The 25,875-nt window shown below is 35.9% G+C and overlaps 2 protein-coding genes across 4 annotated transcripts; both read right to left on the reverse strand.

Moving 5' to 3' along the window:
* LOC149892726 (uncharacterized) lies at nt 1-7,282 on the reverse strand. Of its 3 annotated transcripts, none has more exons than XM_090080143.1 (5): nt 7,216-7,282; nt 1,134-3,953; nt 842-907; nt 526-582; nt 1-368 (listed from the first exon to the last, which is right to left on the reverse strand). In XM_090080143.1, the coding sequence occupies exons 2-5, from the start codon at nt 3,922-3,924 to the stop codon at nt 49-51; spliced, it is 3,234 nt and encodes a 1,077-aa protein (XP_089936269.1). In that variant the 5' UTR covers nt 3,925-3,953; nt 7,216-7,282; the 3' UTR covers nt 1-48. The 3 variants fall into 3 exon arrangements, with proteins under 3 accessions (XP_089936269.1, XP_089936267.1, XP_089936268.1); XM_090080141.1 differs by having other exon boundaries at nt 7,210-7,282; XM_090080142.1 differs by lacking the exon at nt 7,216-7,282 and having other exon boundaries at nt 1,134-4,958.
* Nucleotides 7,283-18,067: 10,785 nt separating this feature from the next.
* On the reverse strand, nt 18,068-22,658 carry LOC149892727 (uncharacterized). The gene is made up of 4 exons (XM_090080144.1): nt 19,208-22,658; nt 18,909-18,974; nt 18,593-18,649; nt 18,068-18,435 (listed from the first exon to the last, which is right to left on the reverse strand). Exons 1-4 carry the CDS (start codon nt 21,996-21,998, stop codon nt 18,116-18,118), a joined length of 3,234 nt encoding a protein of 1,077 aa, XP_089936270.1. The 5' UTR covers nt 21,999-22,658; the 3' UTR covers nt 18,068-18,115.
* Between the last annotated feature and the right edge of the window lie 3,217 nt (nt 22,659-25,875).

Raw genomic sequence — 25,875 nt, forward strand, 5'->3', positions numbered from 1 at the left:
TACACAAAAGGCCCATCTTTATTGCCAAACTGAACAAACTTATCTAAACTACATAAATGGTTTCACGATATTGCCATATTGAACAAACTTTTCTAAACTACCCTCTTTTTGAATTTTTAGCTTCATGTTTTTAATTTTGTCTTTAATATGGCTTTGGTAGGAGTACTTTTGCAAGACATGAATGAGCTTGTCACTGCTATGATTTGCCAAGATGCCAAGGTAATCTTTGTACGAGCAACTTGAGCTTACATCTGTAAACACGTCTTGCAAGATGTATGCCAACACCAAAGCTGCACATCGTGGAAAACTTCTGGTGTTGAACCATTCGTTGTGGCCAGGGCAAGCATTCAGCTCTTCAACTATTTCATCTAAAATTTTACAAACTCAAGTCATAACACAAAGTGATTAAATCAAATATTCATTTGGTTCTGAAGTAAGACAAGATTTATTCTGTTTTTTTATTTATTTTTTTTTGTTGACCTTATTGTTTGCACTGATAGCAATAACTGGTTTTTGAAAGATTACCTAAATGGCATTGGCTAACTTCTGCTTTGTTTTCCTTTGTTCTTGGCTGAGTTGATCCTGAAATAAAATAAAACCATGTTCATTTTTCTAATTCATAAAAACCATCAACAGTTTCTAAGTGTTAGAGATGATAACAAGCTGTGCATGATTTCTAACGGTGATGTTTCTAACTTCATCATTAGAAATCGGGTAGACACAACTTTCTAAAAGTGCACTTAGCAATGATGGCTAGTTTTTGTTAACAGTTAACCATCTGAAATTGTGCAAGAAGAGGTTTGTGTTTATATATCTTTGTATAAATTAGGTTTTACATTACCGATGAGTTCTTGAGTGAAAGATGGCATTTCCAACTTGATTTTTTTTCTTCTTGGATCTTTTACTTCTAAAACATAATCAGTTTTAGTATCATTCACTTGTATAAACATTTAAGCAATCACAGAATTAGTCCTGCAACAAATACATACACACTTCTGTGTTGTTTTTTTGTTTTGTTTTGTTTTTTTTACAGCTCTAACAATAACAATAGAGCAAGGAGTTGATTTGGGCATTTTCATTTTTTGAAAGCGTGTTGAGATTTGCATAAAAATCAAAAATCAAAAAGAATTTACCTCTGGATGTAGAGGCAAGACTTTGGCTAAATAGGCTACCAACAGATTGAACAGCATAAGGTGAGAGCTGCTTTGCAAGAACAGTACCAGCCTGTTGGACAGGAACAGCTGAAACTGGATCAGATGAAAGAAACAAACTGGGTTTGGCCAATGTTTGCTGAAAAGCAACAAGGCTAGGAGTCAGAGGAACAGAAAAGACCTCTTTTGAAGGACAGAAAGCGACTTGCTGAGAAGGAGAAGCAGAAACAGGTTTGGCAACCACTTGCTCATTAAAGTAAACTGGAGAAAGTTTTGCATGGTGTTCAATAAAATCCGGTTCATCAGGAAATAATGTTAATGCAAGAGGAGAACAAGCTGTGCCAACAGGAACAGCTAGAGTCTGATCTACATCCATACAAACAGCTTGTTCGTTAGGAACTAGTTGTGCAAGAGCAGGGGATAGTTCAAGAACTGGACCAGCGATTGTTTGTTCAGATGGAACAGACGAAACAGGAGTTGAGGTAGGTTCACACAAGAAATCTACGGCATGGTCGTTGCTATCCTCTAAAGGAACATTGTTTTCTACAGCTGGAGAAAACGGAACCACTGTGGTACAGCTGAAAGTAGCAGCACATTCTTCAGAGTCAGAACCGGAGTCTAAATCTTCCTCAAAGATGTCCTCAACCTCATGAAAACCGTACTCCTCTGCATTAGTTTGGAGCCAGTCCATCACATCCTTCTCCTTCTTTGGTGGTCTCTCAGACTTTTCAACAGTCAAAGACTCTATGACTCCGAAGGACTGTCCGATGCCCAGGGCAAAGCGCAACTCCTCTGCAGCGTTCCACTGGGACACATAAAAGCTATCCATTGTGTTCCTGCTGTGCTTCATGTAGAGTGTAGCAAACCGCTCGCGATCTTCTTTGCTGTTGTTGGCAAAGTAAGTGGCTATCGAACCGCGAATGCAAGTGGGAGTAAGACGCTTCATGGGAATGTTTACTTGGCTTTTTCTGAAGCAGGACGTCAGGCAAGAGGAGATAGCAGAGGAACCCATCTGGTAAACAGGCACTCTAGTTGCACCGAGTGTCACACATTCGTCTTTGTTGGGTCTCATCGATGGAAAAAGGGGCCTGTAGCAGTCGCTCAACTCCAAAACAGTCTTGGTGTCTGCAGCCATGTAGTGAGAGTCGTTGACAAGAAGGTCTCTGTATCTCAGCAAATAAATATCGATCAACACTTTCAAGTCGTTCGGCACTAGAATGTTTTTGGCTCCGTACTTGTATGCTGTTTTGTAGCGCTCTTGCACAATGCAATATCCACACTCACTCTTCTCAGCAGCCATGTAGTCTCTAATGTTTAAAAGAGCAATGTTAGATTTTCTTAAACTGTTAATTACAGTGACAGAGAGCAGAAGATGGTTTCGTAGAGACACAGCATTGTCTCTAGTCGGTGTAAGAGACGGCTTTCTAATCGATTCCACTAACTGTCTTACGTATGCAGACTTGCCATATTCGTTCAGCAAACTGACATTGATGATGTTGATGCATTTTTTGCTTTTCACAAGGCTCCTCCTCAAAGAACGAAAGGGCCTCAGCACTTTTTGTAACTCCTCCACCTTGCAGCGCAAACGTCGGATGGCCTCATGAGAAAGTCCGAAATAGACATTCCTGGCTTCACTGAAACGAAACAGGAGACAAAGGTAGACAAGGCGGTTGTACAACGTGTGACAAGACATGGCTTTTGTTTGGTCAAGTTCACTCAGCTTGGAATTGAGCTGAATGTTTTTAAAGTGCATGGAAAAGTATCTATCCTCCAAAACGTTGGAATTGGTGAGAGCGTTCGGGTGCAGCGTCAGCGTGCTGTCACAACATGTCAATATTTCAACAACTGCATTTTTGTAGATCTTTGCTTGTGACAAAGTGTTGTTGTTGGCTACCACAAGCCACTTTTCAAAATCTCTGAAGAGCTCATCTGCTGACTGGTAATAAAAGTGAAAAGCATCTTTGTCCAGCTGAAACAAGAGTCTCTTATCTTCTGTCAAGACGGAGGAGTTGGAAACCAAGTGCTTTAAGGAATTAAAATCAGAGTCTAGGACGGATTCGGTGTTCAGCTCTTTGTTTTCTACAGAGGTGCAGTGGTTTGCAGAAGGAGCCTCGGACGAACCAGCAACTGATGAGGGCAAGCTTAAAAGAGGATCAGAGGAAAGAACCGGAGAAGAAAAAGAGGAGGAAGGCCCAGGAGCAGAGGATGCAGAGCCTGATGCAGACGCTTGTTCAGCTACTGGCTTAATACCAAAGAAGGCAGGTCGAATAAATTGAGGGACATAGAGCTTGTCGTTGTCGTATCGCTTTGCCTCTGCAATCTTTTGTTTGATCGTCTTGGAATCGTAGAAATGAGTCTCTTTCAAGTGTATGTCCAGTCGGTCGTAATACTTCCAACATTGCAAACAGGGGTAAGGTTTTGGACAGCCGGACTTGCGTTCGAGACGAGCATGCTGAAACTTCCTGACCATTGCAGAGTAAAAGATGGAAGCTTCATCCAAAGTCCAAGAATGATCTTTTTTAGTCAAGTGTCTTTTAATGCTTGTGGAGGAATGTTTGCACAAAGGCATCGGACAGCTAACAGCGTACCTCTTCTTGGTACCATAGAAAGGTACAACCCTGTTTACGGAGCCACACGCTGCAACTAATGCGGCCCTGACTTTGTTTTTGAGCTTTAAGTCTCTCTGTTCTTGTGACTGCCTTCTTTTCTTTTTTTTCGCTTTAGAGTTCGGAGAAGGGGCAACAACAGTGTTGTTTTCTTGTGAAGAAGACATGTTCAGGTGTTTGTTTGCAACGGTTTATGCTAAAAAAAAGAAGACAGTTAGTGAGAGTGTTTTTCTTCTGCCTGCATCCTGGAATCCTGGAATGTTTACAACTGCAGGGAAGAGCTGTGTTTTTTCGAATCCTCTGCAAAAGAGAAAAAAGAAAGAAAAGAGAGCAACAAGAAGAAACAAAGTTTCCACTAGCAAATGAAAAAGAATGAGAGCAACTAGCATTACATGCATGGTGGCAGCAGTGATTGCTATTATGAGAAGGAGAATGAGAAAAAAAAAAAAAAAAAAGAAACAAATAAATAAAGAGATGGAGTTTGAGAGGATCTCGCAACCATATGACTCAAAGAAAGAAACTGTGTTGAAAAAAGGCAAGAGAGGGCAAATAGAACTTGCTAACAAGGACAAATGACAGACATAACTACAACAGTAACAACTCTCATTGCAAGCATAATAACAACAGCATCAGCATCACTGACTCAGAGAGTGTTGACATAACAAAAAAGAAAACAAAAGTACAAGCCAAGTGGGGGAACATTAACAAACACTCATTGCAACTATAACAACAACAACAACAACAGCAACAGCATCACTGACTCAGAGGGTATTGATAAAAAAAAACAAGCAAAACAAAAACAAACAAAAAAACAAATAAAAAAACAAAACAAGCAAATTGGGTGAACAGTAACAACTCTCATTGCAAGCATAATAACAACAACAGCATCAGCATCAGCATCACTGACTCAGAGAGTGTTGACAAAATAAAATAGACAATAAGCAAGCAAAGTGGGTGAACAGTAACAACTCTCACTGCAAGCATAATAACAACAACAGCATCAGCATCAGCATCACTGACTCAGAGAGTGTTGATAAAATAAAACAGATTATAAACAAACAAAGTGGGTGAACAGTAACAGCTCTCATTGAAAGCATAATAACAACAACAGCATCACTAACTCAGAGGATATATAAAAAAACAAACAAACAAACAAACAAAACAAAAACAAAAAAAAAACAAGCAAAGTGGCTGAACAGTAACAGCTAACAGCTATCATTGCAAGTAAAATAACAACAACAGCATCAGCAACATCATCACTGACTCAGAGAGTGGTGATAAAATAAAACAGATTAAAAAACAAGCAAAGTGGCTAAACAGTAACAACTATAAATACAAGTAAAATGACAAAAGCAGCAACAGCATCACTAACTCGCAGGGTGTTGATAAAAAAAAAAGCAACAAACAAATAAAGCAAGCAAAGTGGGTGAACATTAACACTCATTGCAACTATAATAACACCAACAGCAACAGCATCAGTGACTCAAAGGGTGTTGATAAACAAAAACAAAGGCACAAACAAAACAAGCAGAGTGGGTGAACATTAACAACACTTATTGCAAGCATAATAACAACAACAGCATCAGCATCACTGACTCAGAGAGTGTTGATAAAATAAAATAGATTATAAACATGCCAAGTTTGTGAACATTAACAAACACTCATTGCAACTATAACAACGACTACAGCAACAGCATCACTTACTCAGAGAGTGTTGAGAAAAAAAACAACAAAAAAAACAAAAACAAAACAAAACAGAAAACAGAAGTACAAGCCAAGGGGGGGAACATTAACAAACACTCATTGCAACTATAACAACAACAACAGCAACAGCATCACTTACTCAGAGGATATTGATAAAAAAAACAAACAAACAAACAAACAAAACAAGCAAAGTGGCTGAACAGTAACAGCTATCATTGCAAGTAAAATAACAACAACAGCATCAGCAACATCATCACTGACTCAGAGAGTGGTGATAAAATAAAACAGATTAAAAAACAAGCAAAGTGGCTGAACAGTAACAACTATAAATACAAGTAAAATGACAAAAGCAGCAACAGCATCACTAACTCGCAGGGTGTTGATAAAAAAAAAAGCAACAAACAAATAAAGCAAGCAAAGTGGGTGAACATTAACACTCATTGCAACTATAATAACACCAACAGCAACAGCATCAGTGACTCAAAGGGTGTTGATAAACAAAAACAAAAGCACAAACAAAACAAGCAAAGTGGGTGAACATTAACAACACTTATTGCAAGCACAATAACAACAACAGCATCAGCATCACTGACTCAGAGAGTGTTGATAAAACAAAATAGATTATAAACAAGCCAAGTTGGTGAACATTAACAAACACTCATTGCAACTGTAATAAGAACAACAGCAACAGCATCACTGACACAAAGGGTGTTGATAAACAAAAACAAAAACACAAGCAAAGTGGGTGAACATTAACAACACTCATTGCAACTATAACAACAACAACAGCAACAGCATCACTGGCTCAAAGGGTGTTGATAAAATAAAGAAATAAAAACAAAACAAGCAAAGTGGGTGAACAGTAACAACTCCCATTGCAAGCATAATAACGACAACAGCAACAGCAACACCATCACTGACTCAGAGAGTGTTGATAAAATAAAATAGATTATAAACAAGCCAAGTTGGTGAACATTAACAAACACTCATTGCAACTATAACAACGACTACAGCAACAGCATCACTTACTCAGAGAGTGTTGAGAAAAAAAAAACAAAAACAAAAAAAAAACAAAACAAAACAGAAAACAAAAGTACAAGCCAAGTGGGGGAACATTAACAAACACTCATTGCAACTGTAACAACAACAACAGCAACAGCATCACTTACTCAGAGAGTGTTTATAAATAAAACAAAAAACAAAAACAAGAAACAAAAATACAAGCCAAGTGGGTGATTACTAACAGCGCTAACAGCAGCAACAACAGTGTCTTTAGAAACAACAAACAAGTACAACAGCAACAACTGCTTTTACAGAGTATAACAATAACAACAACATGGCACTAACAACAACAAAAGGGTTGGAATAAAAACCTGTAGGCAAAAGGAGAGCTGCATTCAGACAAGATCGATTACAAAGAGGCTCTTCTTTAGGACAGAGGAGAAACTGCTTTTGAGGGACAGAGGGACTTTTGTTGTTGTGGTTGTTGTTGTTGTTGTGCAGAAACCAACAAACTTTTATTGAACCGAATATAACCGAATATAACCGAAAGTCTTGTTTGCTTCTGTTTTGTGCCATCAAGAAGGGAAAACAAAACATCACAAAACAAACGAAGCAAACGAAACAAACAAACAAACAAACGAACGAAACAAACAAAAAAAAAAAAAAATTAAAAAAATTAACAAACAAACAAACAAACAAACAAGCAAACAAACAAAAACAAATAAGAAAAACAGAAAACGCAGTACCGAAACCTCGCCATTTTTTATCCTTCCTCAAGCTTTCTCTGGGCGCCAAAGACCGAGAAAGTTGAGCAAACGTGACGTTGAGGGGGGGGAGGGGGGTACTTAAGGACAGCAGACCGACCAATGGCACGCTTAGGAGAGACCCACGTGAATGCTACATTTTCTTTCTATGTACGCTGAATCCGCTCAAAGTCTGGAATTTCCAGCATTCACGTGTCATCACTCCAGCCACCAGATTGGCCCACACTTTGCACACTTTCAAGACTAGAAACTCACTTGTGCTCAATTTGAGCAAAAAAAAAAAAAAACTAAGTCTCGCATGGCGACAACTTTTCCAAAAGCAAACAAAGGCAAACGAAGGCAAACGAAGAAAAAACAAAAACAAATAAACAAAAACAAAACCGAATAGGGAGAGAGAGAGTGAGTCGACTCATTTCTTTCGACTGCCTTAAACGAGAAGTCTAAAACGTTTAAAAGTTGAAAACTAAGTTTTTTAAATGAACTGCACCGAAAAAACTTTACGACAGTTTAGCTGGTTAAAAACGCAGAGGAAAATATTTTATAAAATTTAAGCGTTCTAAAGATGTCCATTTTTGTTTTTGTTTTTTTTTATTTTGGTTTGTTTCTGGCTTGTTTCTTTCTTTAAATTCTAGCGATCGAGCATATTTGAACGGTTTCATCAACCTGTCGGCGCACGTGCTCGAGAGCTAGAACTTTGATTGCTTTTGTTGTTGAGAATTGAGAATGTCCGAGCAGGTTTTTTTATCGATTTCATCGCTTGTGGCGAGGCAAAAATCAAAACGCTTTTTGGACGAAAGAAAAGAGATTAAAAGGAAAAAAGAGAAGAAAAAAAAAACAAAAAAATAGGTTATGTGTTATGAACATTTATTTTCTCACGCGATGACGTCTAGTTTTGTTAGAGTAATTAAAATATGGTATCAAGTTTGTAATTTCTATCTTATTTTTAGTTACGGATAATTGCCAATTATGTCACGTTTAGTATACACAACGCTGTTTTCTTAATAGCAATATGATACAAACAAGTTATAAAAAAAAAAGCGTTCGCTCGATCTTCCTTAGTCAGTTGAACAAAAAGAAATTTTCACAACATATGATTGATTTGGTTGTCCTAGCAAGCTGTTTTAGCAAACGGCTAGAGGTTGCAACTGTTGTTCATTGAAAACGAAAAATCTAGCGTCAGCAACAAATTTTTGAATACATAATGTACGCAAAAGTGGCACTAACAAATGAAAATGTAAAAAAACTGTTTACCTTGATGCCAGACTCGCAGAGATGTTGTCGCTCGTTGCTATCGACTGCGAACAGCTTTGTTGTTTTTCGAAGTGCCTCTTCATTCTACTTATAGCCGAAGTTTTGGCTTCGAAAAAAAATACGAACGTCGTTAAGCTCAACGAGCTGCTTTAATTGTTGTTCGTGCGAAAACGAAATGCTTAAAACGGATAAAAGTGTTGGCGTAATTACACTTTTCGACCGCGATGCAGTTTGTCAACTCTAGCGTACTTTTTTGGCTCGTGGAGCAAAAGCCTCATGATAATAGCAAAGGCTTAAAATGTCTTAACATGTCAGCAAAGGCTTAATATGCTTAATAAACTGTGGTTAAGTTTTTGCGGTGCAGTTCATTTACAACTTAATTTGCAACTTGCTGGCACAAGCAAACGTTTATGACTTCTCGTTTAAGACAGTTGAGCGAAATCAGTCGACTCACTCATTCTCCCTTTTCTGTTTTGTTTTTGTTTTGTTTTTTTGTTTTTGTTTTTGTTTTTGTTTGTTTTTTTTTTTTCTTTGTTTGTCTTTTGTTTAAAATGTAAAAAACTCGAAAGGAAAGTTGTTGCTTTGTTTGCTTATTGAAAGTTTTCGCCAGTTGCAAGACTTAGTTTTGTTTTTGTTTACTTATTAAAATATCGAGGAAAATATTTGAGGACATCGCATTCTAATGGTGCCTTTATAACAACATCTAACGATTTAACGTTTAATGTTGTGCTCAAAAAAAAAATTCCTTTTATATCTCTCAATGGTCTCCAACGATAAAACTGCCGACCAATCGCAACGATTAAACAGCCAACCAATGGCAGCTCAATGGTCTCCAAACAAGAGACTGCCGACCAATGGCAGCTCAGTGGTTTGAGAAGTGAGATCATTCGATTTCCTTTTATTATCTCCAGTTTGAACTAGTGCTTGGCTTGTGGTGCAGAAACTAAAACTTCCCGTTTTTGTATTTTGTTTTGAATTTCTTTGCTTTGAGCTTTTTAATCGATCGATAGCTTTAGGAGAAAAGAAGAAACCCCTCTGACGAAGTCTTGGCTTTTTTAAAAACGCTCAAATTTTGGCAAACAAATCTCATACGAAACGCTACTTTGATGTCAAGCTTTCGTTACTCCCTACTCCCTTCTAGCGGAGGGCGGCAAAAAGGTGTTGCATCCTAGAGCTAAAAGTGAGGAGGGAAGCAAGTTTTTTTTTCGTTTTGTTTGCTTTTTTATGTTTTTTGTTTTTTTGAGGGGGGAGAGTTAGAGGGTAAGGGGGTTAGGATTAGAGGGGGTTGGGGTTACGGTTTGGAAACCTGGGGACGAGGATATCAAGCAGGAGTTTAGTGTTAAGGTTAAAGGGCCCACGAGGGGCGTCCTTCAATTGTAAAATGCCTTTAGACGCACGTGTCTAGTCGTCTCGTTGCATCGACCTAGAGGAGTTTTCTGATAGATCTTGCGCTTTGGGCTCAGTTAATCGGTCTGTATCCATTGTAAACACGGTGTCTGCCGTTAGAAAATCGTTAACCAGGCGTTTGTGAGCTTTAACAACCATCCCTTTGAGTTTAAAACGAACGTTTCTTCAAAAGCCACTCGAGATGGAGGTACTCACGGAGGTTTGTTACGGTAACAACCCTGTGGTTTGCCATCTTCTTTCTTTCCGCAGCGTCGCAAACGCATCGGCCGGTCTCTTAGGTGACGAAAAAACGTCTGATCTCTCGACTGGAATGCTTAACGTACTAAGATTAGTAAAGTTAGTACTAAGAGTTGCATCTGGCCGCCGTAATTTTCTTCGATGATGTCTTGAAAATTTCGTGACGTCGTTTTCAAACCTCTAGGGTCGATTTTAACCTTCGACCTTAAAGTCGATTTTAGCCTTCGGTGTGGCTCTGTACAACTTTTGCGGTGAAAAAGCTTGCGCGGAGTCTACAGTTGTATTTAGCCGACAGACGCTGGCAACGCAGAAACAGAATGACTCTTGGGCGGCGCAAACCGAGCGTTCAGCAAATTTCTAGCATTTTACGTCAAAGCGGACAATCTGCACGACAAATAAAGCTAACTTTCTCGTTGCAACAGTTAGTCACTGGATCGTTGGACGAGTGTGTACAGCTGTTTTGCGTCGAAAGCCGACCGGTGGTCGGATGCGACTCTTCTTTTCATTCGAAAATCAGAACCTGGCCATCAGTCGTGTATCACCATCGAATGCTTAATGTAGTGATTTCTCGAAACGACAAAAGCTTGTAAAACAAACAGCTTCGCTGTACTGTTGCCTAATATGTTAACGGATGGCCAGGAACAACCTTGGTCTGTAATGAATGAGTTCGTTTTTCCATTCGAGGCACTAATTACTGCAGTTTTAAAAGTCACCTAAAGTATAAGCTCATCTCTCCATTCAAGAAAAACAAGCATCAGAGTTTCGGAAAGTTTGCATGCACGACACCACCATCGATGATACTTAAACAAACAGAAAATGAATTGCAAAACAGAACCACTGAATTGCAAAACATAACAACGGACAGCTTGTAAAATGCATGGTGATGAGCTTCTTCAATCCAATCAAGGAACCAAGCATCACAGTTTCGGCAATGGTGCATGTGCAAATCAGCAAACTGTGATACTTAATCAAACAACTTCACTGTTTTGCTTAGTTTAAGAACGGATGGCTAAGAACAACCTCGTTAGTGAGTATGAAGTCATCTCTTCATTCCAGGAATTAATAATCAGAGTTTTAGAAGTCTCTTACGTGCGATACTACTATCAACGGTACTTAATCAAACAGCCTCTCAGAATGGCCTAGTTTGAGAACGGAAGGCTAGGAACAACCTTAGTAGTGAGTCATCAGTTCAACTTTTCATTCAAGGAATTAAGCATCTAAAATCTGAAAAATAAAAAGAAGAGCTCTTTGTTAGAAGTTCTTATTTTTATTTTTCCTCAACTTCTATTTCTTTTCTTTTTTTACTTTTTTTTTTTTAATGATAGTTTTTCTTTTTTTTTATCTATTTTGTTCGTTTAAATTAATACAACAGGCGTTTTAGGTCGTTTCTGTAACATTATTTAACACTTTAAATTGTAATAAATATTTGAACAGAAGAAAATCCCTTTCGTAACGTTAAAATGTCATAAGAACATTTCATCTTTACCAAATACGCTTGTAAAAATAGTTTCACTTTTAAAGTTTGTTGTATATGTCTTTTAATTTAGTGAATCGCAATTTGGATTTTCTTAGGCGCACATCTACTTTAGTTGCTTTTTCTTAAAGAAAGGTCACCAGAGTTTTCTTACACAGCCCCTGCAGCATAATCTTTAACAAAATACTCTTTTGAAAAGTTTTACATTGAAATAAACAAAAGCCATTTGCGTAAGTAGAGATAACTTAGAGAATAAAAAGTGCATAAACGCCTCGCTACTTTGATGAAGAAGAAACGGATGACTAAATGCAACTTTTTAATTTCGTGTGCTATCTCTTTCGATTAAGGTACTTTTTGAATATTTTTTCAAAGAAATGTTAGCGTAGTTTTCCTTTTTTAAATTTAAATCATGTTTAAAGGTAGTTTTTGAATGTTTTTTCAAAGAAATGTTAGCGTAGTTTTCATCTATTAAATTTAAATCATGTTTAAAGGTAGTTTTCGAATATTTTTTCAAAGAATTGTTAGCGTAGTTTTCCTCTTTTAGATCTAGCTTATGTTTAAGGTAGTTTTTGAGTATTTTTTCAAAGAAAAGTTAGCGTAGTTTTCCTCTTTTAGATCTAGCTTATGTTTAAGGTAGTTTTTAAATATTTTTTTAAAGAAAAGTTAGCATAGTTTTCCTCTTTTGGATATAGCTTATGTTTAAGGTAGTTTTTAAATATTTTTTTTAAAGAAAAGTTAGCGTAGTTTTCCTCCTTTAGATCTAGCTTATAATTCAGGTAGTTTTTGAATATTTTTTCAAATAAAAATTAGCAAAGTATAGTTTATTTAGCATGACATCACAAAATACTAAACTCAAAAAGGCAAGATAAAGTATAAGATAAACGTAAAATAAGATATAGATGAAACAAATGTTAGGCTGCATAAAATCAAAAACTGCATTGCCTATCATAAACACAAATGTCTAGTGAGAGCTTTTAAAGTTCGTTCTTTTCGTCTTTTAATTTGGTGAATCGCGATTTGAATTTTCTAAGGCGCACATGTCTTTCAGTTGCTTTTTTCTTAAGGAAAGGTCGCCAGAGTTTTTTTACGCAGCTCCTGCAGCATAATCTTTAACAAAATACTCTTTTGTATATCATTACATAGAAATAAACAAAAACCATATGCGTAAACAGAGATAAATTAGAACGCAAAAGTGCATAAAAAGCCTCGCTACTTTGCTATAGAAGAAGTGGATGACTGTAAATTCGTGCACTACCTCAATGGATTAAGGTATTTTTCGAAAGTTTTTTAAAAGCATAAATAGCGTAGTCTTCCTCTTTTAAATCTAGCTTATGTCTAAGGCAGTTTTTGAATAGATTTTCAAAGAAAGGTTAGCGTACTTTTCCACTTTTAAGTTTAGCTTATGTAGCTTGACAAAACAACACACAAAAAGACAAGATAAAGTATCAGATAAACGTAAAATAAAATATAAATGAAACTAAAGTTAGGCTGCATAAAAAACAAACAACTTAATAATCTACTAGACATGTTTAAGTTGAATTAAGTAAAGTCCTTTGCGCAAATTTGGGTAAATAAGAGAGTAAAAATCCATAAAAAGAAGAAGTGGATGAGTAGATACAATTTTTTAAATTTGTGTGCTATCTCTATTGAATAAGGTAGTTTTCGAGAGTTTTTTCAAAGCAAAATTAGCGTAGTGTTCCTCTTTTAAATCTAGATTATCTCAAAAATAGATTTCGAATAGTTTTTCAAAGAAAGGTTAGCGCAGCTTTCCTCTTTTAACATTAGCTTATGTAGCTTGACATCACAGAACACAAAAAGATAAAATAAAATATAAGACAAACGTAAAATGAAAAATAGATGTAGCTAAAGTTAGGCAGCATAAAAAACCAACAACATAATAATCTACTAGGCATGTTTAAATTGAATTAAATAAAATCCTTTGCGCAAAAATAGGTATGTTAGAGAGTAAAAGCGCATAGAAAGCCTCGCTACTTTGCTGTGAAAGAAGTGGATGACTAGATACAACTTTTTAAAATCCTGTGCTATCTCTATCGATTAAGGTAGTTTTCGAAAGATTTTTCAAAGCAAAAATAGCGTAGTCTTTCTCTTTTAAATCTAGATTATGTCTAAGGTAGTTTTTGAACAGCTTTTCAAAGAAAGGTTAGCGTAGCTTTCCTCTTTTAAGTTTAGCTTATGTAGCTTGACATCACAAAACACAAAATTCAAAAAGACAAAATAAAATATAAGATAAACGTAAAATAAAATATAGATGAAGCTAAAGTTAGACTGCATAAAAAAACAACAACGTAATAACCTACTAGAATCTAATAAAACCCTATGCACAAATGTAGGTATGTTAGAGAGTAAAAGTGCATAAAAAGCCTCGCTACTTTGTTTAAGGTAGTTTTTGAATAGTTTTTCAAAGAAAGCTTAGCGTAGTTTTCCTCTTTAAAGTTTGGCTTATGTAGCTTGACATCACAAAACACAAAACACTAAAAGGAAAGGTAATATAAAAGTTAATCGTAAAATAAAATGTAGGTGAAATAAATGTTAGGCTGCATAAAAGAAAAAAAAAATCGTAACATAATAATCTTCTATATATGTTTGGATTGAATTAAATGAATTCCTTTGCGTAAATATAAGCAAACTAGTGAGAAAAAGTGCATAAAGAGCCTCGCTACTTTGCTGCAGAAGTAGTGGATGACTATATGCAATTTTTTAAAATCGTGTGCTATCTCTATCGATTAAGGTAGTTTTCGAAAGTTTTTTCAAAGTAAAAATAGTGTAGTTTTCCTCTTTTAAATCTAGCTTTTGTCTAGGGTAGTTTATGAATAGATTTTCAAAGAAAGGTTAGCGTAGCATTCCACTTTTAAGTTTAGCTTAAGTTGCTTGGCATCACAAAACTCAAAACTCAAAAAGAAAAGATAAAATATATGATAAACCTAAAACATAATATAGATGAAACTAAAGTTAGGCTGCATAAAAAACCAACAACATAATAATCTACTAGGCATGTTTAAATTGAATTAAATAAAATCCTTTGCGCAAATGTAGGTATGTTAGAGAGTAAAAGTGCATGAAAAGCCTCGCTACTTTGTTTAAGGTAGTTTTTGAATAGTTTTTCAAAGAAAGCTTAGCGTAGTTTTCCTCTTTAAAGTTTGGCTTATGTAGCTTGACATCACAAAACACAAAACACTAAAAGGAAAGGTAATATAAAAGTTAATCGTAAAATAAAATGTAGGTGAAATAAATGTTAGGCTGCATAAAAGAAAAAAAAAATCGTAACATAATAATCTTCTATATATGTTTGGATTGAATTAAATGAATTCCTTTGCGTAAATATAAGCAAACTAGTGAGAAAAAGTGCATAAAGAGCCTCGCTACTTTGCTGCAGAAGTAGTGGATGACTATATGCAATTTTTTAAAATCGTGTGCTATCTCTATCGATTAAGGTAGTTTTCGAAAGTTTTTTCAAAGTAAAAATAGTGTAGTTTTCCTCTTTTAAATCTAGCTTTTGTCTAGGGTAGTTTATGAATAGATTTTCAAAGAAAGGTTAGCGTAGCATTCCACTTTTAAGTTTAGCTTAAGTTGCTTGGCATCACAAAACTCAAAACTCAAAAAGAAAAGATAAAATATATGATAAACCTAAAACATAATATAGATGAAACTAAAGTTAGGCTGCATAAAAAACCAACAACATAATAATCTACTAGGCATGTTTAAATTGAATTAAATAAAATCCTTTGCGCAAATGTAGGTATGTTAGAGAGTAAAAGTGCATGAAAAGCCTCGCTACTTTGTTAAAGGTAGTTTTTGAATAGTTTTTCAAAGCAAGTTTAGCGTAGTTTTCCTCTTTTATGTTTAGACTATGTAGCTTGACATCACAGAACACAAAGCTCAAAAAGGCAAGATAAAATATAAGTTAATCGTAAAATATAGATGTAACAAAGTTTAGACTGCATAAAAAACCAACAACATAATAATCTACTAGGCATGTTTAAGTTGAATTAAATAATGTCCTTTGCGCAAATATAGGAAAGTTAGAGTAAAAATCCATAAAAAGCCTCGATACTTTGCTGAAGAAGAAGATGACTATATGCAACTTTTTAAAATTGTGAGCTATCTATATCGATTTAGGTCCTTTTTGAGTACTTTTTCAAAGAAAAGTTAGCGCAGTTTTCCCCTTTTAAGATTAGATTATGAAGCTTGACATAACAAAACACAAAACTAACAAAGGCAAGATAAAATATAAGGTAAACGCAATATAATGTATAGATGAAACTAAAGTTAGGCTGCATAAAACAAACGGGTAACAATACTCTTCTATGTATGTTTACATTGAGTTAAATAAAATCCTTTGCGCAAATATAGGTATGTTAGAGAATAAAAGTGCATAAAAAGCCTCAGTACTTTGCTGTAGAAGAAGTGGATGAGTAGATACAATTTTTTAAATTTGTGTGCTATCTCTATCGAATAAGTTAGTTTTCGAGAGTTTTTTCAAAGCAAAATTAGCGTAGTGTTCCTCTTTTAAATCTAGATTATCTCAAAAATAGATTTCGAATAGTTTTTCAAAGAAAGGTTAGCGCAGCTTTCCTCTTTTAACATTAGCTTATGTAGCTTGACATCACAGAACACAAAAAGATAAAATAAAATATAAGACAAACGTAAAATGAAAAATAGATGTAGCTAAAGTTAGGCAGCATAAAAAACCAACAACATAATAATCTACTAGGCATGTTTAAATTGAATTAAATAAAATCCTTTGCGCAAAAATAGGTATGTTAGAGAGTAAAAGCGCATAAAAAGCCTCGCTACTTTGTTAAAGGTAGTTTTTGAATAGTTTTTCAAAGACAGGTTAGCGTAAATTTCCTCTTTAAAGTTTAGCTTATGTAGCTTGACATCACAAAATATAAAACTCAAAAAGACAAGATAAAATATAAGATAAACGCAAAATAAAATATAGATGAAACTAAAGTTAGGCTGCATACAAAACCAACAACATAATATTCTACTAGTTATGTTTAAATTGAATTAAATAAAATCCTTTACGCAAATATAGGTAAGTTAGAGAGTAAAAGTGCATAAAAAGCTTTACTTTGCTGAAGAAGAAGATGAATAGATGCAACTTTTTAAATTCGTGAGCTATCTCTATCGGTGTAAGGTAGTTTTTGAACAATTTTTCAAAGAAAAGTTAGCCTAGTTTTCTTCTTTTAAGTTTAAATTATGTAGCTTGACATCACAAAATACAAAACTCAAAAAGACAAGATAAAATATAAGATAAACGCAAAATAAAATATAGATGAAACTAAAGTTAGGCTGCATACAAAACCAACAACATAATATTCTACTAGAAAAGTTAGCCTAGTTTCCTTCTTTTAAGTTTAGATTATGTAGCTTGACATCACAAAACACAAAAAGGCAAGATAAAATACAAGGTAAACGTAAAATAAAATAGAAGTCAAACAAAAGTTAGGTTGCATAAATACAAAAACTGCATTGCCAAAAATAGAATTTGTTGTCTAGAAAGACCTTTTAAACTTTGTTTCTTTCGTTTTTTGACTTAGTGAATCGCGATCTGGTTTTTCTTAGGCGCGCTTGTTTCTTAGTTGTTTTTTTTGTAAAGAAACTTTATTCAGACGTTTTTTTTTACGCAACTCCTTTAACATTATTTTTAACAAAGTATTCTTTTATACGTGTTTACATTGAAATAAAACCCTTTGCGTAAATAGAGATAAATTAGAGAGCAAAAGTACATAAAAAGCCTCGCTACTTTGCAGAAGAAGAATTGGATGGCAAGATTCGTGTGCTTTCTCTTTCGTTTAAGGTACTTCTTGAATATTTTTTCAAAGAAAAGTTAGCGTAGTTTTCCCCTTTTAAGTTTAGCTTACGCAGCTTGACATCACAAAACGCAAAAACCAATAAGGCATGATAAAATACAAGATAAACGTAAAATAAAATAGAAGTGAAACAAAAGTTAGACTGCATAAAAACAAAAAAAAAAAAAAAAACATAATATACTTCTATGTATGTTTACATTGAACTAAATAAAATCCTTTGTGTAAAGATATGAAAAAATAGAGAGTAAGAGTTCATAAAAAAGCCTCGCTATTTTGCTGAAGAAGAAATGGATGTCTAGATCTTTTAAAATAAGGAACTTTTTGATTTCTTTTTCCGAAAAATGGTTGGAGCAGTTTTCCTTTTTTAAATTTCACTTATGCAGTTTAACATCACAGGAAATATTATTTTGCTTTTTAACAAACTCTTAAAAACATCAGAAGTAATTCTAAATGCAACTCTATTAAAAGTTTTCACAGAATAACAAAACGACTTCTTTTTTTTTTTTTTAAAGATAAAAAAAAGTTTGAACTATCTTTAAATAAGAAATGTGAGAACAGTTTAACAGAACTTCTTGTTTATTATGTCTTTAGCGAAACAGATAAAAATATTTGCAAAAGCATAGATAAAACAAACTACACAAAAGGCCCATCTTTATTGCCAAACTGAACAAACTTATCTAAACTACATAAATGGTTTCACGATATTGCCATATTGAACAAACTTTTCTAAACTACCCTCTTTTTGAATTTTTAGCTTCATGTTTTTAATTTTGTCTTTAATATGGCTTTGGTAGGAGTACTTTTGCAAGACATGAATGAGCTTGTCACTGCTATGATTTGCCAAGATGCCAAGGTAATCTTTGTACGAGCAACTTGAGCTTACATCTGTAAACACGTCTTGCAAGATGTATGCCAACACCAAAGCTGCACATCGTGGAAAACTTCTGGTGTTGAACCATTCGTTGTGGCCAGGGCAAGCATTCAGCTCTTCAACTATTTCATCTAAAATTTTACAAACTCAAGTCATAACACAAAGTGATTAAATCAAATATTCATTTGGTTCTGAAGTAAGACAAGATTTATTCTGTTTTTTTATTTATTTTTTTTTGTTGACCTTATTGTTTGCACTGATAGCAATAACTGGTTTTTGAAAGATTACCTAAATGGCATTGGCTAACTTCTGCTTTGTTTTCCTTTGTTCTTGGCTGAGTTGATCCTGAAATAAAATAAAACCATGTTCATTTTTCTAATTCATAAAAACCATCAACAGTTTCTAAGTGTTAGAGATGATAACAAGCTGTGCATGATTTCTAACGGTGATGTTTCTAACTTCATCATTAGAAATCGGGTAGACACAACTTTCTAAAAGTGCACTTAGCAATGATGGCTAGTTTTTGTTAACAGTTAACCATCTGAAATTGTGCAAGAAGAGGTTTGTGTTTATATATCTTTGTATAAATTAGGTTTTACATTACCGATGAGTTCTTGAGTGAAAGATGGCATTTCCAACTTGATTTTTTTTCTTCTTGGATCTTTTACTTCTAAAACATAATCAGTTTTAGTATCATTCACTTGTATAAACATTTAAGCAATCACAGAATTAGTCCTGCAACAAATACATACACACTTCTGTGTTGTTTTTTTGTTTTGTTTTGTTTTTTTTACAGCTCTAACAATAACAATAGAGCAAGGAGTTGATTTGGGCATTTTCATTTTTTGAAAGCGTGTTGAGATTTGCATAAAAATCAAAAATCAAAAATCAAAAAGAATTTACCTCTGGATGTAGAGGCAAGACTTTGGCTAAATAGGCTACCAACAGATTGAACAGCATAAGGTGAGAGCTGCTTTGCAAGAACAGTACCAGCCTGTTGGACAGGAACAGCTGAAACTGGATCAGATGAAAGAAACAAACTGGGTTTGGCCAATGTTTGCTGAAAAGCAACAAGGCTAGGAGTCAGAGGAACAGAAAAGACCTCTTTTGAAGGACAGAAAGCGACTTGCTGAGAAGGAGAAGCAGAAACAGGTTTGGCAACCACTTGCTCATTAAAGTAAACTGGAGAAAGTTTTGCATGGTGTTCAATAAAATCCGGTTCATCAGGAAATAATGTTAATGCAAGAGGAGAACAAGCTGTGCCAACAGGAACAGCTAGAGTCTGATCTACATCCATACAAACAGCTTGTTCGTTAGGAACTAGTTGTGCAAGAGCAGGGGATAGTTCAAGAACTGGACCAGCGATTGTTTGTTCAGATGGAACAGACGAAACAGGAGTTGAGGTAGGTTCACACAAGAAATCTACGGCATGGTCGTTGCTATCCTCTAAAGGAACATTGTTTTCTACAGCTGGAGAAAACGGAACCACTGTGGTACAGCTGAAAGTAGCAGCACATTCTTCAGAGTCAGAACCGGAGTCTAAATCTTCCTCAAAGATGTCCTCAACCTCATGAAAACCGTACTCCTCTGCATTAGTTTGGAGCCAGTCCATCACATCCTTCTCCTTCTTTGGTGGTCTCTCAGACTTTTCAACAGTCAAAGACTCTATGACTCCGAAGGACTGTCCGATGCCCAGGGCAAAGCGCAACTCCTCTGCAGCGTTCCACTGGGACACATAAAAGCTATCCATTGTGTTCCTGCTGTGCTTCATGTAGAGTGTAGCAAACCGCTCGCGATCTTCTTTGCTGTTGTTGGCAAAGTAAGTGGCTATCGAACCGCGAATGCAAGTGGGAGTAAGACGCTTCATGGGAATGTTTACTTGGCTTTTTCTGAAGCAGGACGTCAGGCAAGAGGAGATAGCAGAGGAACCCATCTGGTAAACAGGCACTCTAGTTGCACCGAGTGTCACACATTCGTCTTTGTTGGGTCTCATCGATGGAAAAAGGGGCCTGTAGCAGTCGCTCAACTCCAAAACAGTCTTGGTGTCTGCAGCCATGTAGTGAGAGTCGTTGACAAGAAGGTCTCTGTATCTCAGCAAATAAATATCGATCAACACTTTCAAGTCGTTCGGCACTAGAATGTTTTTGGCTCCGTACTTGTATGCTGTTTTGTAGCGCTCTTGCACAATGCAATATCCACACTCACTCTTCTCAGCAGCCATGTAGTCTCTAATGTTTAAAAGAGCAATGTTAGATTTTCTTAAACTGTTAATTACAGTGACAGAGAGCAGAAGATGGTTTCGTAGAGACACAGCATTGTCTCTAGTCGGTGTAAGAGACGGCTTTCTAATCGATTCCACTAACTGTCTTACGTATGCAGACTTGCCATATTCGTTCAGCAAACTGACATTGATGATGTTGATGCATTTTTTGCTTTTCACAAGGCTCCTCCTCAAAGAACGAAAGGGCCTCAGCACTTTTTGTAACTCCTCCACCTTGCAGCGCAAACGTCGGATGGCCTCATGAGAAAGTCCGAAATAGACATTCCTGGCTTCACTGAAACGAAACAGGAGACAAAGGTAGACGAGGCGGTTGTACAACGTGTGACAAGACATGGCTTTTGTTTGGTCAAGTTCACTCAGCTTGGAATTGAGCTGAATGTTTTTAAAGTGCATGGAAAAGTATCTATCCTCCAAAACGTTGGAATTGGTGAGAGCGTTCGGGTGCAGCGTCAGCGTGCTGTCACAACATGTCAATATTTCAACAACTGCATTTTTGTAGATCTTTGCTTGTGACAAAGTGTTGTTGTTGGCTACCACAAGCCACTTTTCAAAATCTCTGAAGAGCTCATCTGCTGACTGGTAATAAAAGTGAAAAGCATCTTTGTCCAGCTGAAACAAGAGTCTCTTATCTTCTGTCAAGACGGAGGAGTTGGAAACCAAGTGCTTTAAGGAATTAAAATCAGAGTCTAGGACGGATTCGGTGTTCAGCTCTTTGTTTTCTACAGAGGTGCAGTGGTTTGCAGAAGGAGCCTCGGACGAACCAGCAACTGATGAGGGCAAGCTTAAAAGAGGATCAGAGGAAAGAACCGGAGAAGAAAAAGAGGAGGAAGGCCCAGGAGCAGAGGATGCAGAGCCTGATGCAGACGCTTGTTCAGCTACTGGCTTAATACCAAAGAAGGCAGGTCGAATAAATTGAGGGACATAGAGCTTGTCGTTGTCGTATCGCTTTGCCTCTGCAATCTTTTGTTTGATCGTCTTGGAATCGTAGAAATGAGTCTCTTTCAAGTGTATGTCCAGTCGGTCGTAATACTTCCAACATTGCAAACAGGGGTAAGGTTTTGGACAGCCGGACTTGCGTTCGAGACGAGCATGCTGAAACTTCCTGACCATTGCAGAGTAAAAGATGGAAGCTTCATCCAAAGTCCAAGAATGATCTTTTTTAGTCAAGTGTCTTTTAATGCTTGTGGAGGAATGTTTGCACAAAGGCATCGGACAGCTAACAGCGTACCTCTTCTTGGTACCATAGAAAGGTACAACCCTGTTTACGGAGCCACACGCTGCAACTAATGCGGCCCTGACTTTGTTTTTGAGCTTTAAGTCTCTCTGTTCTTGTGACTGCCTTCTTTTCTTTTTTTTCGCTTTAGAGTTCGGAGAAGGGGCAACAACAGTGTTGTTTTCTTGTGAAGAAGACATGTTCAGGTGTTTGTTTGCAACGGTTTATGCTAAAAAAAAGAAGACAGTTAGTGAGAGTGTTTTTCTTCTGCCTGCATCCTGGAATCCTGGAATGTTTACAACTGCAGGGAAGAGCTGTGTTTTTTCGAATCCTCTGCAAAAGAGAAAAAAGAAAGAAAAGAGAGCAACAAGAAGAAACAAAGTTTCCACTAGCAAATGAAAAAGAATGAGAGCAACTAGCATTACATGCATGGTGGCAGCAGTGATTGCTATTATGAGAAGGAGAATGAGAAAAAAAAAAAAAAAAAAGAAACAAATAAATAAAGAGATGGAGTTTGAGAGGATCTCGCAACCATATGACTCAAAGAAAGAAACTGTGTTGAAAAAAGGCAAGAGAGGGCAAATAGAACTTGCTAACAAGGACAAATGACAGACATAACTACAACAGTAACAACTCTCATTGCAAGCATAATAACAACAGCATCAGCATCACTGACTCAGAGAGTGTTGACATAACAAAAAAGAAAACAAAAGTACAAGCCAAGTGGGGGAACATTAACAAACACTCATTGCAACTATAACAACAACAACAACAACAGCAACAGCATCACTGACTCAGAGGGTATTGATAAAAAAAAACAAGCAAAACAAAAACAAACAAAAAAACAAATAAAAAAACAAAACAAGCAAATTGGGTGAACAGTAACAACTCTCATTGCAAGCATAATAACAACAACAGCATCAGCATCAGCATCACTGACTCAGAGAGTGTTGACAAAATAAAATAGACAATAAGCAAGCAAAGTGGGTGAACAGTAACAACTCTCACTGCAAGCATAATAACAACAACAGCATCAGCATCAGCATCACTGACTCAGAGAGTGTTGATAAAATAAAACAGATTATAAACAAACAAAGTGGGTGAACAGTAACAGCTCTCATTGAAAGCATAATAACAACAACAGCATCACTAACTCAGAGGATATATAAAAAAACAAACAAACAAACAAAACAAAAACAAAAAAAAAACAAGCAAAGTGGCTGAACAGTAACAGCTATCATTGCAAGTAAAATAACAACAACAGCATCAGCAACATCATCACTGACTCAGAGAGTGGTGATAAAATAAAACAGATTAAAAAACAAGCAAAGTGGCTAAACAGTAACAACTATAAATACAAGTAAAATGACAAAAGCAGCAACAGCATCACTAACTCGCAGGGTGTTGATAAAAAAAAAAGCAACAAACAAATAAAGCAAGCAAAGTGGGTGAACATTAACACTCATTGCAACTATAATAACACCAACAGCAACAGCATCAGTGACTCAAAGGGTGTTGATAAACAAAAACAAAGGCACAAACAAAACAAGCAGAGTGGGTGAACATTAACAACACTTATTGCAAGCATAATAACAACAACAGCATCAGCATCACTGACTCAGAGAGTGTTGATAAAATAAAATAGATTATAAACATGCCAAGTTTGTGAACATTAACAAACACTCATTGCAACTATAACAACGACTACAGCAACAGCATCACTTACTCAGAGAGTGTTGAGAAAAAAAACAACAAAAAAAACAAAAACAAAACAAAACAGAAAACAGAAGTACAAGCCAAGGGGGGGAACATTAACAAACACTCATTGCAACTATAACAACAACAACAGCAACAGCATCACTTACTCAGAGGATATTGATAAAAAAAACAAACAAACAAACAAACAAAACAAGCAAAGTGGCTGAACAGTAACAGCTATCATTGCAAGTAAAATAACAACAACAGCATCAGCAACATCATCACTGACTCAGAGAGTGGTGATAAAATAAAACAGATTAAAAAACAAGCAAAGTGGCTGAACAGTAACAACTATAAATACAAGTAAAATGACAAAAGCAGCAACAGCATCACTAACTCGCAGGGTGTTGATAAAAAAAAAAGCAACAAACAAATAAAGCAAGCAAAGTGGGTGAACATTAACACTCATTGCAACTATAATAACACCAACAGCAACAGCATCAGTGACTCAAAGGGTGTTGATAAACAAAAACAAAAGCACAAACAAAACAAGCAAAGTGGGTGAACATTAACAACACTTATTGCAAGCACAATAACAACAACAGCATCAGCATCACTGACTCAGAGAGTGTTGATAAAACAAAATAGATTATAAACAAGCCAAGTTGGTGAACATTAACAAACACTCATTGCAACTGTAATAAGAACAACAGCAACAGCATCACTGACACAAAGGGTGTTGATAAACAAAAACAAAAACACAAGCAAAGTGGGTGAACATTAACAACACTCATTGCAACTATAACAACAACAACAGCAACAGCATCACTGGCTCAAAGGGTGTTGATAAAATAAAGAAATAAAAACAAAACAAGCAAAGTGGGTGAACAGTAACAACTCCCATTGCAAGCATAATAACGACAACAGCAACAGCAACACCATCACTGACTCAGAGAGTGTTGATAAAATAAAATAGATTATAAACAAGCCAAGTTGGTGAACATTAACAAACACTCATTGCAACTATAACAACGACTACAGCAACAGCATCACTTACTCAGAGAGTGTTGAGAAAAAAAAAACAAAAACAAAAAAAAAACAAAACAAAACAGAAAACAAAAGTACAAGCCAAGTGGGGGAACATTAACAAACACTCATTGCAACTGTAACAACAACAACAGCAACAGCATCACTTACTCAGAGAGTGTTTATAAATAAAACAAAAAACAAAAACAAGAAACAAAAATACAAGCCAAGTGGGTGATTACTAACAGCGCTAACAGCAGCAACAACAGTGTCTTTAGAAACAACAAACAAGTACAACAGCAACAACTGCTTTTACAGAGTATAACAATAACAACAACATGGCACTAACAACAACAAAAGGGTTGGAATAAAAACCTGTAGGCAAAAGGAGAGCTGCATTCAGACAAGATCGATTACAAAGAGGCTCTTCTTTAGGACAGAGGAGAAACTGCTTTTGAGGGACAGAGGGACTTTTGTTGTTGTGGTTGTTGTTGTTGTTGTGCAGAAACCAACAAACTTTTATTGAACCGAATATAACCGAATATAACCGAAAGTCTTGTTTGCTTCTGTTTTGTGCCATCAAGAAGGGAAAACAAAACATCACAAAACAAACGAAGCAAACGAAACAAACAAACAAACAAACGAACGAAACAAACAAAAAAAAAAAAAAATTAAAAAAATTAACAAACAAACAAACAAACAAACAAGCAAACAAACAAAAACAAATAAGAAAAACAGAAAACGCAGTACCGAAACCTCGCCATTTTTTATCCTTCCTCAAGCTTTCTCTGGGCGCCAAAGACCGAGAAAGTTGAGCAAACGTGACGTTGAGGGGGGGGAGGGGGGTACTTAAGGACAGCAGACCGACCAATGGCACGCTTAGGAGAGACCCACGTGAATGCTACATTTTCTTTCTATGTACGCTGAATCCGCTCAAAGTCTGGAATTTCCAGCATTCACGTGTCATCACTCCAGCCACCAGATTGGCCCACACTTTGCACACTTTCAAGACTAGAAACTCACTTGTGCTCAATTTGAGCAAAAAAAAAAAAAAACTAAGTCTCGCATGGCGACAACTTTTCCAAAAGCAAACAAAGGCAAACGAAGGCAAACGAAGAAAAAACAAAAACAAATAAACAAAAACAAAACCGAATAGGGAGAGAGAGAGTGAGTCGACTCATTTCTTTCGACTGCCTTAAACGAGAAGTCTAAAACGTTTAAAAGTTGAAAACTAAGTTTTTTAAATGAACTGCACCGAAAAAACTTTACGACAGTTTAGCTGGTTAAAAACGCAGAGGAAAATATTTTATAAAATTTAAGCGTTCTAAAGATGTCCATTTTTGTTTTTGTTTT

This window comes from Hydra viridissima, unplaced genomic scaffold, assembly GCF_058129835.1.
Source record: "Hydra viridissima isolate aposymbiotic clone 2 unplaced genomic scaffold, HvirCarnegie_v1 scaffold_2, whole genome shotgun sequence".
Classification (NCBI taxonomy): domain Eukaryota; kingdom Metazoa; phylum Cnidaria; class Hydrozoa; order Anthoathecata; family Hydridae; genus Hydra; species Hydra viridissima.

What these genes read in the sequence shown, in the direction of transcription:
- LOC149892726 (XM_090080143.1), bottom strand. Translation starts at nt 3,924, where the DNA reads ATGTCTTCTTCACAAGAAAACAACACTGTTGTTGCCCCTTCTCCGAAC. An exon ending in TCTTGCCTCTACATCCAGAG is followed by an intron (nt 908 to 1,133) that starts GTAAATTCTTTT and finishes ATTATGTTTTAG; the next exon opens with AAGTAAAAGATCCAAGAAGA. An exon ending in TTTCACTCAAGAACTCATCG is followed by an intron (nt 583 to 841) that starts GTAATGTAAAAC and finishes ATTTTATTTCAG; the next exon opens with GATCAACTCAGCCAAGAACA.
- LOC149892727 (XM_090080144.1), bottom strand. Translation starts at nt 21,998, where the DNA reads ATGTCTTCTTCACAAGAAAACAACACTGTTGTTGCCCCTTCTCCGAAC. An exon ending in TCTTGCCTCTACATCCAGAG is followed by an intron (nt 18,975 to 19,207) that starts GTAAATTCTTTT and finishes ATTATGTTTTAG; the next exon opens with AAGTAAAAGATCCAAGAAGA. An exon ending in AGTTAGCCAATGCCATTTAG is followed by an intron (nt 18,436 to 18,592) that starts GTAATCTTTCAA and finishes GTAAAATTTTAG; the next exon opens with ATGAAATAGTTGAAGAGCTG.